Source organism: Agelaius tricolor, unplaced genomic scaffold (assembly GCF_023055355.1).
Source record: "Agelaius tricolor isolate 1412-34295 unplaced genomic scaffold, bAgeTri1.0.p SCAF_4, whole genome shotgun sequence".
Taxonomy (NCBI): domain Eukaryota; kingdom Metazoa; phylum Chordata; class Aves; order Passeriformes; family Icteridae; genus Agelaius; species Agelaius tricolor.
Window position 1 is genome coordinate 550770 of NW_027269264.1, and position 12798 is coordinate 563567.

Consider the following 12798-nt stretch of genomic DNA (forward strand, 5'->3'; position numbering starts at 1 on the left):
CATTTTCACCAAAATTATTTTCACTGTGTTTCTGATACAAGTATTAGTTATTGCTTTTACACCAGTCATGAACAATTGACTTCAGAAGTGCATCTGTATTTTGGAGTATCTAAATTTAGATATTTTGAAGTATCTAAATGCTTTAAAGCATTTCAGTTGAGAGCAGCCTTATTATATGTTAATGATTTGATCCTCAACACCTATTTACCATTAAAATATTTTTTCAGGGGGATTTGAAAACTCTTGAACACACACTGATTTATGAATATGCTAAAGTTCTCTTAACTGACTTTGCCTTAGCCATTTCTCTGCAGTAGCAATAAAATTCAGTTTTAACCATGCAGCTACTATAGCGAGATTGTAGTGGGTTCTTTTTCTGTAAATTTCTTCATAGTTTACTACCCATGATTTTTTTCCTGGGCACTACATAAGAAGTGGACTGCTAGAGCAGAAATTCTTGTCCATTCAAATCCAAGTATAACTGAAAAGGTACTTATGGCAGCTGCTATGGAATATAATCCTTTTCTGAACGGTGTCATAGGTAAAGTGGGTTCACACTAGGACCACTCCATTCTTTTGCCCAGGATTAAGCTTTATATATTCAGGATTAAGCTTTATAGTAAAAGCCAGTAATTTGCACTCTGTTGTAATTTTTGCAGTATGATAGTTTAGAATAATTTAAACTTCATGTATGATAGACGAGTGCTAGACCTGATGAATTGCCAGATCAGTTTCAGTGTAGTTTTAAGACAGTTTAATGGCACAATGTTTTGAAAAGGTATTGATATAAGACTACCCATGGCCAGTCTGGTTTTCATATTCGGTTTTCAGAAAAGAAAATGGTTCTCTTTATGGGGAGCTGTACATGACTAGACATTTGTCTACCTCCCAGCAATAGAATAGGATGCAATGGAGTCAGATGAGAAATTTAACAGTGTGGCTGTCAGCTGGCAGGCCATTCTTCTCCCCCACCATTTGGCACTGGAAAGGAAAAGAGGGGACAGGGGTTTTTTTTGTATACAGCTTGTGTCAGCAAATCCAAAATTAATAGTCCTTGCATTTCACTGGTGGCTTTTGTATGTATGTTGTGGCTGGGAACATCCTATGTCAACTGCTGGACATCAGAATTTTTGCTGCTCTAGTGTGTCCCATTGAGCATAAGGGTTGTGAAAATAAAGCTTTCTGAAACATTTTGAACAGCAATTTTATTTTTAAATTGTGGATGACAAGGGGGTTGGCTGCAATCAGTGCAAGCGTGTTTGATGGTTTTGGTCTTCAGAGATATAAAAGAAGTAAGTTTCTTTGAGAACAGAGCATCATTTACCTGAGAGCTGCTGTAAACCAGATTTGATGAAGCTGTAACATTCAAATAATTTTTGGGCAGCAAAAAGAACTTTGTGTGCTAAGACATAGGCTGAGACAATTCTTTTCCCTGAGGAAGCAGGTGCACTGATAATTAATAGTGACCAAGTAAAATGGTATTTTACCTATTAAGAAATGCAAATAAATGCCTGTAAAGAAACTTGAGCCTATGTTTATTTAATCTAGTGTTGAAAACTGCCCTACTTAAAGATATTTTAGGTTGATCTTGGAAGCAGTTTGAATACTTCATCTGCTATACAGTTTAGCCAGAAGCTCACTTTAGGCTTTCTAGAGGAAAAGATATTAAGTACATACCTTCTTTATTGCTGCCCTCTCAAAATTTTATTTGTCAGGATGTATTACAGAGACATTTGAATAAGACCAAATGCCTCCTAAACACTCAGAGTTAGAGCATAATTATGCTTATTAGGATTTTTAAATACACAAGTACTTTTAACTCCATTCTGCTTTTCCTTCTGCACAACATACTTTTCCTTATTTTAGTGATCATGCTTTAGGACAATATTTAGATTTTATATTTCTATATTTGTAGTTGTTTTTAACATACGCTTGAATGAAATTCTGGGTTAAACTGTATTTCCAAGATAGTAAAAACACAGAGACCTCATGATTCCTGTGGTGCTGATGTGTACTCGCCCACTGTCATGTAAATAAAAATATAATTAGTATAAAATGACCTCGACATTCAAACTTTCTCACATACATGAAGTATTTATGGTATAAGTAAACACTAGAGGAGGAACTGAGAAGACAGATTCTTGTGTATATGATGTGTTGGTACTCATCATTTCCTAAAAACAATTTCCTATTTTAGAGTCAGTGTTGTGCTCCTTTGGCAGAATGAATGAGTTAGCTCATCTTATTTAGCCTCAGATTCAGTGTTTCTTCCTTTAACTCCTGTCTCCCCTGCAAAAATATTGCTGGTTTCTTCAGAAAATACGTCCTTTTTTAAAATTGATTCCAGTTTTCCTAGTAGTAATGAAGCTGATCATCCCTGAAGAGAGTGAGGCTTCTCTCACAGTGGCAGATGGCAGTCATTTTGGGAGATGATGATTTCTTCATGCAGTGATCCATAGAACAAACTATTTTAGTTCTGAATGAAGAAAAACAAATCCTAAATGAAGAATTGTAAAATAATTATTTAAAATTAATAACATAAATATATTGAAATGTAGATTTCTTCCAGTGACTTTTGCATCTGCAAGAAGAATGTAGAATTAGAATTACTTTATTTCTCAGGTACTCGAAATGGAGAAAAACATATCACAAACTACTATGTTTCTTGTTATATATTTTTAAAGTTAGTTCTGCAAAATAGCACAGTTACTTTGTACAAAGATGTGCTGTGTTCTTCATGTACAAAGTTTTTTAACTGTTGCTCCAGTGCAAAGCTAATACAATCCCTTACTTTGATATCAATGTTTCCATCCTTGTACTACCAAGTTCACTGTAGTAGTTGAAGCAGACCTAACACACCAGAAGAAATTTTTGAAGAGTTTTTTTTTGTTATTGTTATTAGAGATTATTTCATTAGCATTTGTTGTTTGTTCAGTGTGATTTTTTTTTTTAATTTGTGAAAGTAGACCTAAGCAATCCATTTACTTTGCAAATTTCCTTTTTAGATGTAACAAAACTGGCACAATTTTTGTGCACTCTTTTAGTAGGGACAGAGTGTGCTAGAGTGGGCCAGCAAAAGCACAGGGCAGTGCAGGTTGGCAGCTGATGGAAGCTGAACTCAGAACAAGGTGTGGTCTGGCTAGCTTAGGCTACTGGTAGGTTTCTTAAGGGCTGGCTACATCCAAATAACCTTGCTCAGGCCTTTAAGACGCTCCAGACCCTTCAGCTCTTTGGGCCTCCTCTGGACCTTCTCCAGCAGCTGCTTGTCTCTGTTGTACTGAGGAGCCTGGAACTGTACACAACATTCAGGTGTGGTCTCCCTAGGACCCAGTAGAGGAGGATAACCATTTATAACCTCCCTACCCTGCTGGTCACACTCTTCCCAATGCACCCCAGGACACCATAGGCCCTCCTGTCCACAAGGGCATTGCGAGCTCATGGCCAGCTTGTCATCCACGAAGATTCCCAGGTGCTTCTCCACAGAGCTGCTCCCCAGTAGGTCAGCCCCCAGCCTGTGCTGGTACTTGGGGTTATTCCTCCCCAGGTGCAACACACTCCACACTTGCCTCATGAAGTTTCCCTGGCCAACTCTCCAGCCTATCAAGGTCTCACTGAATGGCAGCACAGCCTTCAGGTGTATCAGCCACTCTCCCAGTTTTTTCCTTTCTGTCTTATTGTTCTTGCACTTCAGTGATGTTCAGAGCTTTGATAAACCATGCTGCTTCTGTATCTGCCTGGAGGACATTATTGATTCTCAAAGTCAGGCACAACAGTTTTTGGAAATTTCTGATGCTGGATGGAAGTCTTCTTCATGTGGTAATTTAGGGACTTATTTTCGTTGTTTTATATAGCACAGGGGGTAGGATCTGAAATGCTGGCATAATGAAATAGCTGTTAAATTAATATTGTTAAAGTGAAGGAATACTTTTCATAGACATTGACAAGTAGAAACTCCTGTTTCAGTCAATTAAATTGAGTCACATAGTGCTTATTTTGCTGAATATCTCAAATGAATATACTCACCCTGAGTGGTGGACTTTTATTTATGGAGCTCTGATTTGTTCAAAGTTTGTAAAAATTCATGTAACTAAATATCTCTCTGTTGATTACAGATCTGAGGAGGCTCAGCTGTGATTGTTCAAGCAAGACTCCAAACAGAATTACACTAGGAAATTGTCATGTAAAATATCTGTTTAATAATGAAAGTAAAAAACCCCTGGTTTTGTTTTAATTTTGTTTACAATCTATTATTAATAGTAAGCTCATTATCTAATTACTTTGATTTTTTAATATATTTATGAGCTTTTGATGATTTCTTAGCTCAGTCCATAATTATGCTTTTCTTAGGGGGCTCTCTGTATCATTGGGAAAGAATCCTGATATCTTGGAATGTCTTTTCTATTTCTTTTTGTAGTCCTTGGATTTAGATTCTTAATTCTGCATAGAAAATAAGGACATTATCAGGAGTGTCTCACCTTCTTTGAGTGCCTAGAGCACATATATGTATATGGAGAGACCTATATAGAAAGAAATTATGTACGTCCCAGCAATTGCTTGTGCTATAATGGTCTTTTGGCATTGTAGGCTGTTGGGGGGAGGAGGGGGTGTTAAGCTATTTCATAGTTTGGGATGAAGAGTACAGCTGAAAATCTGCACAGTATCATTTAAGAATATTGAGGAATGCTTCTGAATATCTTTAGAGAGAAAAAGCTAAAAAGAATACTGTTAGCATGTGGATTAAACCAGAAGGGAAATATGGGTAGGTGGAATTTAACTTTGTGTGCTTATGCAGAGTTTAACCCTGTGTTATTCATTGGTTCTAAATTCTTTTCTTTCTAAAATCTCTCCCTTTTTTTTAATAATGATCTGAGGGATAGATATTAAAAAAAGACACAGACAAACCTGGTTAAGAGCATTGTTTAACACACACCTGGTTTTTTTTGAATGATTGTGGTTATTAGTGACCTGTCAGAGTAACCAAGATGTACTGTTCAGATGTATTTTAGTGTGAAATTTTTGGTACTGCATTTCTGAAAATATAATTCACAAAGACTATAAATTCTCTGAGCCTCTTTTCCCCATCTCTTCTCAAGATGATAACATTTAAATGCGGTATTTAAGAGGGGGGCATGTTTAGCCATCAGGAATCATTAACGAATCATTAATGAAGTTTGCTTTACATACATGCTTTCTTTATAGCAAAATATTAATCATTGTAAAAATTTTGCACAGAGATGTCAAATTTAAATGTACTACACAAATAATAATTTTTGGGCTGAAACTAAGTACCAGACTTTTAAGATCTTCTGTTTAAACTGGGATGTTTATAGTTGGGAGGGCAATATGTGTGTTCATGCATGTGTACATATATAAGTAAAGAGCAGTCTGGCTTCCTCATTTAAATGAACTAAGCATGTTTCATTTTGTAGATAACTAGACCTTGTGGATTAGTTTCTAGTGACCTCCTAGAAAGTTTGTTTTTTATTCTGGATATGGAAAACATTCTGGCAAATACAAGATAGGCAGTCCCCCATGTCATTTGTGAAAAAATTTATTATTTGCCTTCTATGCTTTGTATGTGCAGGAGTTTGATGCCTCATGACTTTATATATGTATTAAACCCACTAAGATGTTTCATCTAGGGCATTGTACTTAAGATAAGGAGTACAGCAGCTTCCAGAAACTCCTGAAAGGCTCTTCAAGGTCAACAGGCATTTGGGTGACTTACAAACCATTTGATTACATGCCTTCTGATGATGTAAGAAAGTAATTTCCATCTCCTAGTTAGAGGCGACTTTGCTAAAGGCTTAAGATGGCAATCTCCTGTCATGACTTGAAAATGGCTTTAAATAATTTTTACTTAATGAGTTGCTCTGGGACACTAACTTGGCTTTTGGACTTGTGAGACAAAGAGTATCTTCTTTGTCTACCATAATGTTTTTATTTTTTTGATTGTGTGAATGATACTTCGTGTAATACACACTATAGAAAAATACTGGATCAAAAATTCTGTAAGTCATCAATCCCAGAGGCTATATTTTGCTACTCTTAATCATAGTCTTATCAGTTCTTTTGTAAGATTTAAGTGACTCCAGTATTTAACCATTTTTAATTTGGGTTCTTAAATTAAACAATTGCAACAATTTACCTGTAAGCAAAGTTGATTTCCTTTCTCCAAGGAATGCTTCCAGCACTACAGCTGATGCTGCCTTATCACTGATTATTACTTCCCTATTACTCCTGCATTATTGTATCCCCACAGTATTACAGCAGGGTAGTGATGTAGTTCTCAGGTTTCTTCTTTTGCCTGCAAAGGCATTTTTAAAACATGACTAGTTTCCTTTTTCTTTGCATTCAGCAACATTTAGAAAATTAACTTCTCTCCTTTTGTTTCTCTCCTTTAGGGAGTCTCTGATCCAATTTGTCATTGTGTGCAATCTGTCTGTTTAGAATGCCTTTCTGTTTTTTTCAGTCTGGTGTTATATGAATGTAACTGTATAACTCACAAGTGTTATGTAAATATACACATACCTAAATATCTGTAATTTTTATGTTTTTAAAGTGGAACATTAATTCTGTGTCTTACATTCACATAGAAGATGCTAGAAATACATCACATAATTCCAGGTGAAAATACCTTCAGAATTGTTGACGTGAAGTGGAGACATAGTAAAAGTATATGAGAGTTCTATATTTGGAGAACTTTGCAGAACACTGATGAAGTACTTGCATTAGATTTTAACTCTGAATAATTACAAAAAATTTTAAAACTATGAATAGGCATAACATATGTGACCTTGACTGAAGTTTGTCCTTCTCTGTGAAGTGCAGGACTCAAATCTACAGAAAGGTTTGATCACTCTTTTATTAAATTCTCTTTTTATTGCTAGCATCATTCTCCATTCAGATGAGGAGTAGTATCTTGAAATCAATGCATGATTATTACAGCCAGATTGTCTGAAATCAGCCAAGAGTGTGCGTACATACCCTTTGAATTGTGCTGTTCAGCTGTCCTTTCTCTTCTCCCTTCATTTATGTTCCTCACTTTCTGGAGTGGAAGTATACATAGCCAAGCACAGAGGCATGGACAAATACCTCTGTATCTTTCAAATTAGAAGTGAAGCTTGCATTAAATAGATTTCAATATTGCAAGCATATAAAATGTACATGGAATCCTGTACTAGTTTCTGTGTCATTTTATTATGTCTGACCTTAATTGTTATTCACAGCATGTGGTTGAGGCCTTTTCATGTTCTACAGTGTTTGATATCCATCATAGTTTGAACCAAGGCAAAGAACTGTAACAATGTCATCCTCATAAATGCAATTTTGAACTGTCAATATTGTTATGAAATAGAAATGTTTTACTGTATCTGTGTCTTTGTGACTAGCGGTGTTTTCTGCCTTTCCTGTTTTTACCTTCTAAATCTCATTATATGACAGGTAAAGGTATTATAACTTTAAAACATATATATTAATTTTCATGGAATAAATTCTCACAGCTAAGGTCACAGGAGGTTGATAAGGATCTTCTGTGTCCATAAGCATAACCATTCCACTGAGATCTGCAGAGAAATTTTTCTTTATGTTTCACTTTAGGATTTCTTCTGCTGACAGGTGACAATGTTATCAAGTATGTATTCCATAATGATGTCTCAATGTTTTTAAAAAATTCAGTCATAAAATAACATTACCTCCTCTAAAATGGCCAAATCAGATTTTAATGCCTGTGTTTGGCTCAACGTTTTTCTGTTCTCACCTTTTAAATTGAATCAGTACTGAAGGTATAATTTTTCATGAATTGCCTTTCTGCATATAGAATTCTTTTTGAAATCTATGAAAAGCATACATAAAAATGGAGGAGAAAAGACCATTGCTTTTTTCAGCAGATTTTGAAACTTTGACATGTATTTGATATGTATCTTACAATTGAAATATTTAAATCCATTGTAAATTTATTCTTTTTTTTGTAAACCCACACAGCATTCGAGAAATCTGATATTATCATATTTTTTATTTCAGTCACACTGGTTACTATTAATCTTTATTCTGAGTTTTCTAAATATCTAGATTTCTTCATGACTGATGTAACACTTCTAAGATCTCACTGCATTTGCAGGCTAATCACAAGAATCAAATGCACTGGAGCTGTACAGTACTTGGAAAGTTTGTCCCTTCATACCAAATAGTGCATTTGCTAAGTGCAAACCTGCATTGTTGTGGTAAGACAGACGTACAGACAGACATAAATTGGCCTTCCAGTATCAATTCACAAATCTAGTATCTGTAGCTTGCAGAGTGACCACAGGTAAAAGAAATGGTATGTGCTCATGGTGCATACATTGAATTCACGGAATGTTTTTTTAGCTTAATTCAACAGTGTATGACTTTCTCTTCAATAGTATTGCAGAGCAGATAAGAACTGTCTGTAAATGTGGTGAATTCACCTTGGCCAGCTGTGAGACCTGCACCCAGCTATGCTTTTGCTCTCCCTCTTCAACAGCACAAGAAGAGATAATAAGATGAAAAAGGTTGCAAGTTCAAATGAAGATGGGGAGATCCCTTGCCAGTTACTGGCACTGGCAAAAGAGGCAAAACTGGGGGGAAATTAATTAATTTTATTGATATTTAAAAGCAGACTAGGATGGCAAAAAATATGCTGTCCCACCCCCCTTTCCTCAGGTTCAACATCTTCATTCCCAACTCCGGTATCTTCTCCTCCATGAGTGGTACAGATGGCATGAGGAAGGACAGTGTGTCCATGACAGTTCCTCTCTGCCACACATTTTTTGTCACACTTTTTTTGTGCAGATGTGTGGGTCTCCATGGTCTGCAGCCCTTCAGGATAAATCTGCTCCAGCATGGGCCTTATGTGAGCATTAGTTCTTCTAAGGAGAATCTGCTGCAGTATGAGCTCTCTGCAAGTGAGCGTTTCTTCAACAAATATCCAGCTTGCCCTGGAGTCGCCTTCTCCAAGTGGGCTTCAGGAAATTGCCTCTTTTATCATGGTCTTTTTTTTCCATGGGTTCCTCTCTGTTCCTGGTGCCTGGAGCACCTACTCCCTCTTCTTCTTTTCTGACTTTAGAATTTCTAGTGTTCTTTCTCACATTTTTACTTTTACTCCTCACTGCCTGGGCCATGTTTTGCCCTTTCTTAACTAAGCTTTCACAGAAACACCACCTGCTTTACTGGTGAATTCAGCTGTGCCCTGCAGTGAGTATATTGAAGAGCAACCCTGACCACTTCTTGCTGACATCAGCCCTGCAGTTATCCCCAGAGCCAAAACCTTGTCATCAACACCCAGTGTAATAGGATAGAGAGAAAGAAAATAAGGGATAAAAACCACATCCATAAAGACAGAAAACTATTTTGGTTTATTGTGTTCCTTAGTGTGGTTTACTTCTTTATTTCTTTTAGTATCAGATCAGCTACTATGAAACTAATTTGTGACTATCACTTTTCTAAACAGTTTCAGTAGAGCACTTTTATGAAACATAAACTGAAGGTATTGTGAGGAGGATGTAGAGTGGCTTTTTGATCACTAAAAAACATATACAGTGAAATCAAGCTTGTATTTTTAAACTTTTGAAAGAAGGAAGGGGGCAAAGAGCAGTGCAGATGAATGGGTTTTCAGTGTGTGTATATAGAGTTTAGGCTGCCAAAAATACCTTTCTTACATTAGGGAACACATAATGTACTTTGTCTTCTCCCCCCCCTTCTTATTTTTGAATAATCTAATTTTAAAAATTCTGCAAAAGTATTTTTCCCCTCTTATCTGTTTACTGAACAGCCTTGATAGGATTCAAAGTACAGTTGAAATGATGGGAAGGTCTTCTCTCTGAAATTGTATCTTCTTGGTACATGTGGGTTATGTTCCTCTCTAAAAGAAGTCTGTTTGCAAGGTCTTACAAATCTCTACTCTCACCTAGTGGCAAGTACTGCTTGATTGGCTATTTATTTCTTAAATCATCAGGCACATAATTTGCTAAACAGTGTGAAATGTTTTAGTACCTTTGTTCCTGAGTGCCAAGTTGAAAGCCTTGATTGTGCAACAGCCAACATGTGCATTTAATTTTCAGCTACTGGATATCCTTGGGCCACTCTGATATTTGCTGGCTATTATTTTTCATATTTTCACCATGAGATATCTTCTTGAGTCGTTGTGCACTTTCTCATGTAGTTTTATATTTTATATTTATTATTATTATTATTGATTATTATTGGTGCCTTGAAGAAAGCTTGAGTACTTCTACAGAAGCTATAGTATCACCTTGGCTGAAGCTTAACAGGAATCTTAAGAAATATTTTTACTTTGTAATTTAGTTATCTATTCAAAAACAGCTAAATGCTTCTCAATTTTATGAATTTAGAGTAAACAACTGATTTTGAATGGACAAGGGGTCCAGACTTTTTTTAAAATAAAATATTAAAATTTAAAATATATGAGGAATTCTGAATTAATAATGAATGAATGAAAATTCAATTTCATGTGCAGTTTTAAAAATAGTGTATTAGAAATTCTTTTTGTCTTAACCAGAGTTGCATTTCCTTTCATAGTGATATAAATAATGTCATTTTCTAAGATGGCATTTTTAAAAAAATTTTTTAGTGGTCTTTGGCAGCCTAGAAAACTGTGATAATTTAAAATGGAATTATAACAGTTTTTTGAACAATGTACTAAAGTTAACCTTATATTTTATAATTTCAGTTGTTCATGGTGGACAATGGAGCAGATGACTGGAGAATAGCCATGACTTATGAGCGTATTTTCTTTATCTGCTTGGAAATACTGGTGTGTGCTATACATCCCATACCTGGGAATTACACATTCACATGGACAGCCCGGCTCGCCTTTTCTTACGCTCCATCCACAACAACAGCTGATGTGGATATTATTTTATCTATACCAATGTTCTTAAGACTTTATCTTATTGCCAGAGTTATGCTTTTGCATAGCAAACTTTTCACTGATGCCTCATCTAGAAGCATTGGAGCATTAAATAAGATAAACTTCAATACCCGTTTTGTTATGAAGACTCTAATGACAATATGTCCAGGAACTGTACTGTTGGTTTTTAGTATCTCATTATGGATAATTGCTGCATGGACTGTCCGAGCTTGTGAAAGGTAAGGTTGATTTTTTTTCAGTTCTTTCTGTTTGTTTTTCTATTTTTTACTCCTGCTTTGTCTCTTAAATTTTGAATTCAGGGGGCTTGAACATTGTTAGAATGCAGGTCCCTAGTCCTTGATAATTTAAGTGTTGGTAGCGTTGAATTCTGTGACAGACATTGTCAGGAGTGATTTGCCTCTTAATCTGATGGACTTCTGCAAAGAGATCTGTGCCCCGCTGTTTACTTGTAGCACTACAATTTCATTTCAGTGTGTTGACATATTTAACGCACTGGACAGATACCACAAAATGCCTTTAAGAGTAGTTGTTAATATTCTGCATTTATACCAATTTTCATTTATTTTCTTTGTGAGATAAATGTAGTGAGGATAATACAGAAAAAATAGCCAGGGAAAATGCTTGGGGGGATATGTAATTTGAGTGTTGTGCTGAAAAAAGAAAGAGAGTGCAAAATGCAGTTGAGTACTTGGCAAGATCAGTAAAGGGGAACAGGCAGAACACTCACAGTAATATAACTCCTTCTTCCAATGAAAATCAGAAAGTGCATTTGAGAGTGTGATTTTCAATTTCAGCTAGTTTTCCAACCTCCCTTTACCACAGACTTCAATGTAGGTGCCGAATAAATGGCTAGTGCTGACAACTTGAAATTGAATTTTTCAAATATGGCTTTAAGAAAAAAAAAGGGCTTCTGATTGGATAGGATTGCTTAGGAATATGAGATAGGTTAACTCTAAGAAGACAATTAGAATGATTCTTTATAAAAGATTTAAAGCCTTGGAAGGTTCTTAGACCTTGGAATTGATTTCTCCTCCTTAAGCTGAAAAATCATCAACATATTTAAGGCATTTCTACTTCTTCTGTTTGTTGACCATTTTGTTTTTTCTATTCTATTCCATGTCTGTCCATTTTAGAATCAGTTTAGGGAAGTTACTTGTGACAGCTAAATGATTCAAGTCAGCAGTAAAATCAAACACCATAGTGCATTTTTAAGTTACTGCTTTCATTCATTTTCAACTTGTTAAAAGGAAAAATACCTGATCTTAAAAATAACTGTAGGAATCATGATTTTGTAGTTTTATTGCTAAAATTTCTTTGTATCAATATTGTTTCCTCATATTACAGCTTGACTAATAGTTTAAGAATATTCTGAAGATACGATGTTAAGACACAATGACATATTACAGTTTCAGAATATTCCCCATAGTGGCAGCGAAGGAGTACCCTAGATTTTTACTCAATCTGTAGCAGCTGTGTTTTCATAAGTGTGTTCTTGTTTCATATATAACTGACTTCTGCAAAGTCTCTCCTCTTTATCTCATATTCTCCACTTCTCTTCCTACCAGTTTTCTTTCAACACAATTGCTGCTCAGGAATTCTTGAGTGTCTACTCAGGCATTTCCCAAACTGTTGGTTTGAAGTGGCTCTGAATAACTTCAGCATCCATTGCTATCATTACATATAACTGCTTGATAATGATGGTGATGAAATAATAATTTTTTATTAACTTTTTTATACATGTGCTTTCAAAATAAGCTAGTACAACTCAGTGAAAATTACTGAAAAATATTTGCTACTGTCTGATACATATCTGTAAAACATATTTATTTGCTAGCATACAGACTGGAGGACAAGAATGTATAGTATATAAGTAACAGTAAAAATAAAAG

The 12798-nt window shown here is 35.5% G+C and overlaps 1 protein-coding gene across 1 annotated transcript in view; it reads left to right on the plus strand.

Moving 5' to 3' along the window:
- The window catches only part of KCNN2 (potassium calcium-activated channel subfamily N member 2), a 71690-nt gene that overhangs the window by 10080 nt on the left and 48812 nt on the right, over positions 1-12798 (plus strand). Inside the window, exon 3 of the mRNA XM_071424338.1 lies at positions 10709-11127. Coding sequence (XP_071280439.1) covers positions 10709-11127 — 419 coding nt within the window. The remainder of the gene's footprint in view (positions 1-10708; positions 11128-12798) is intronic.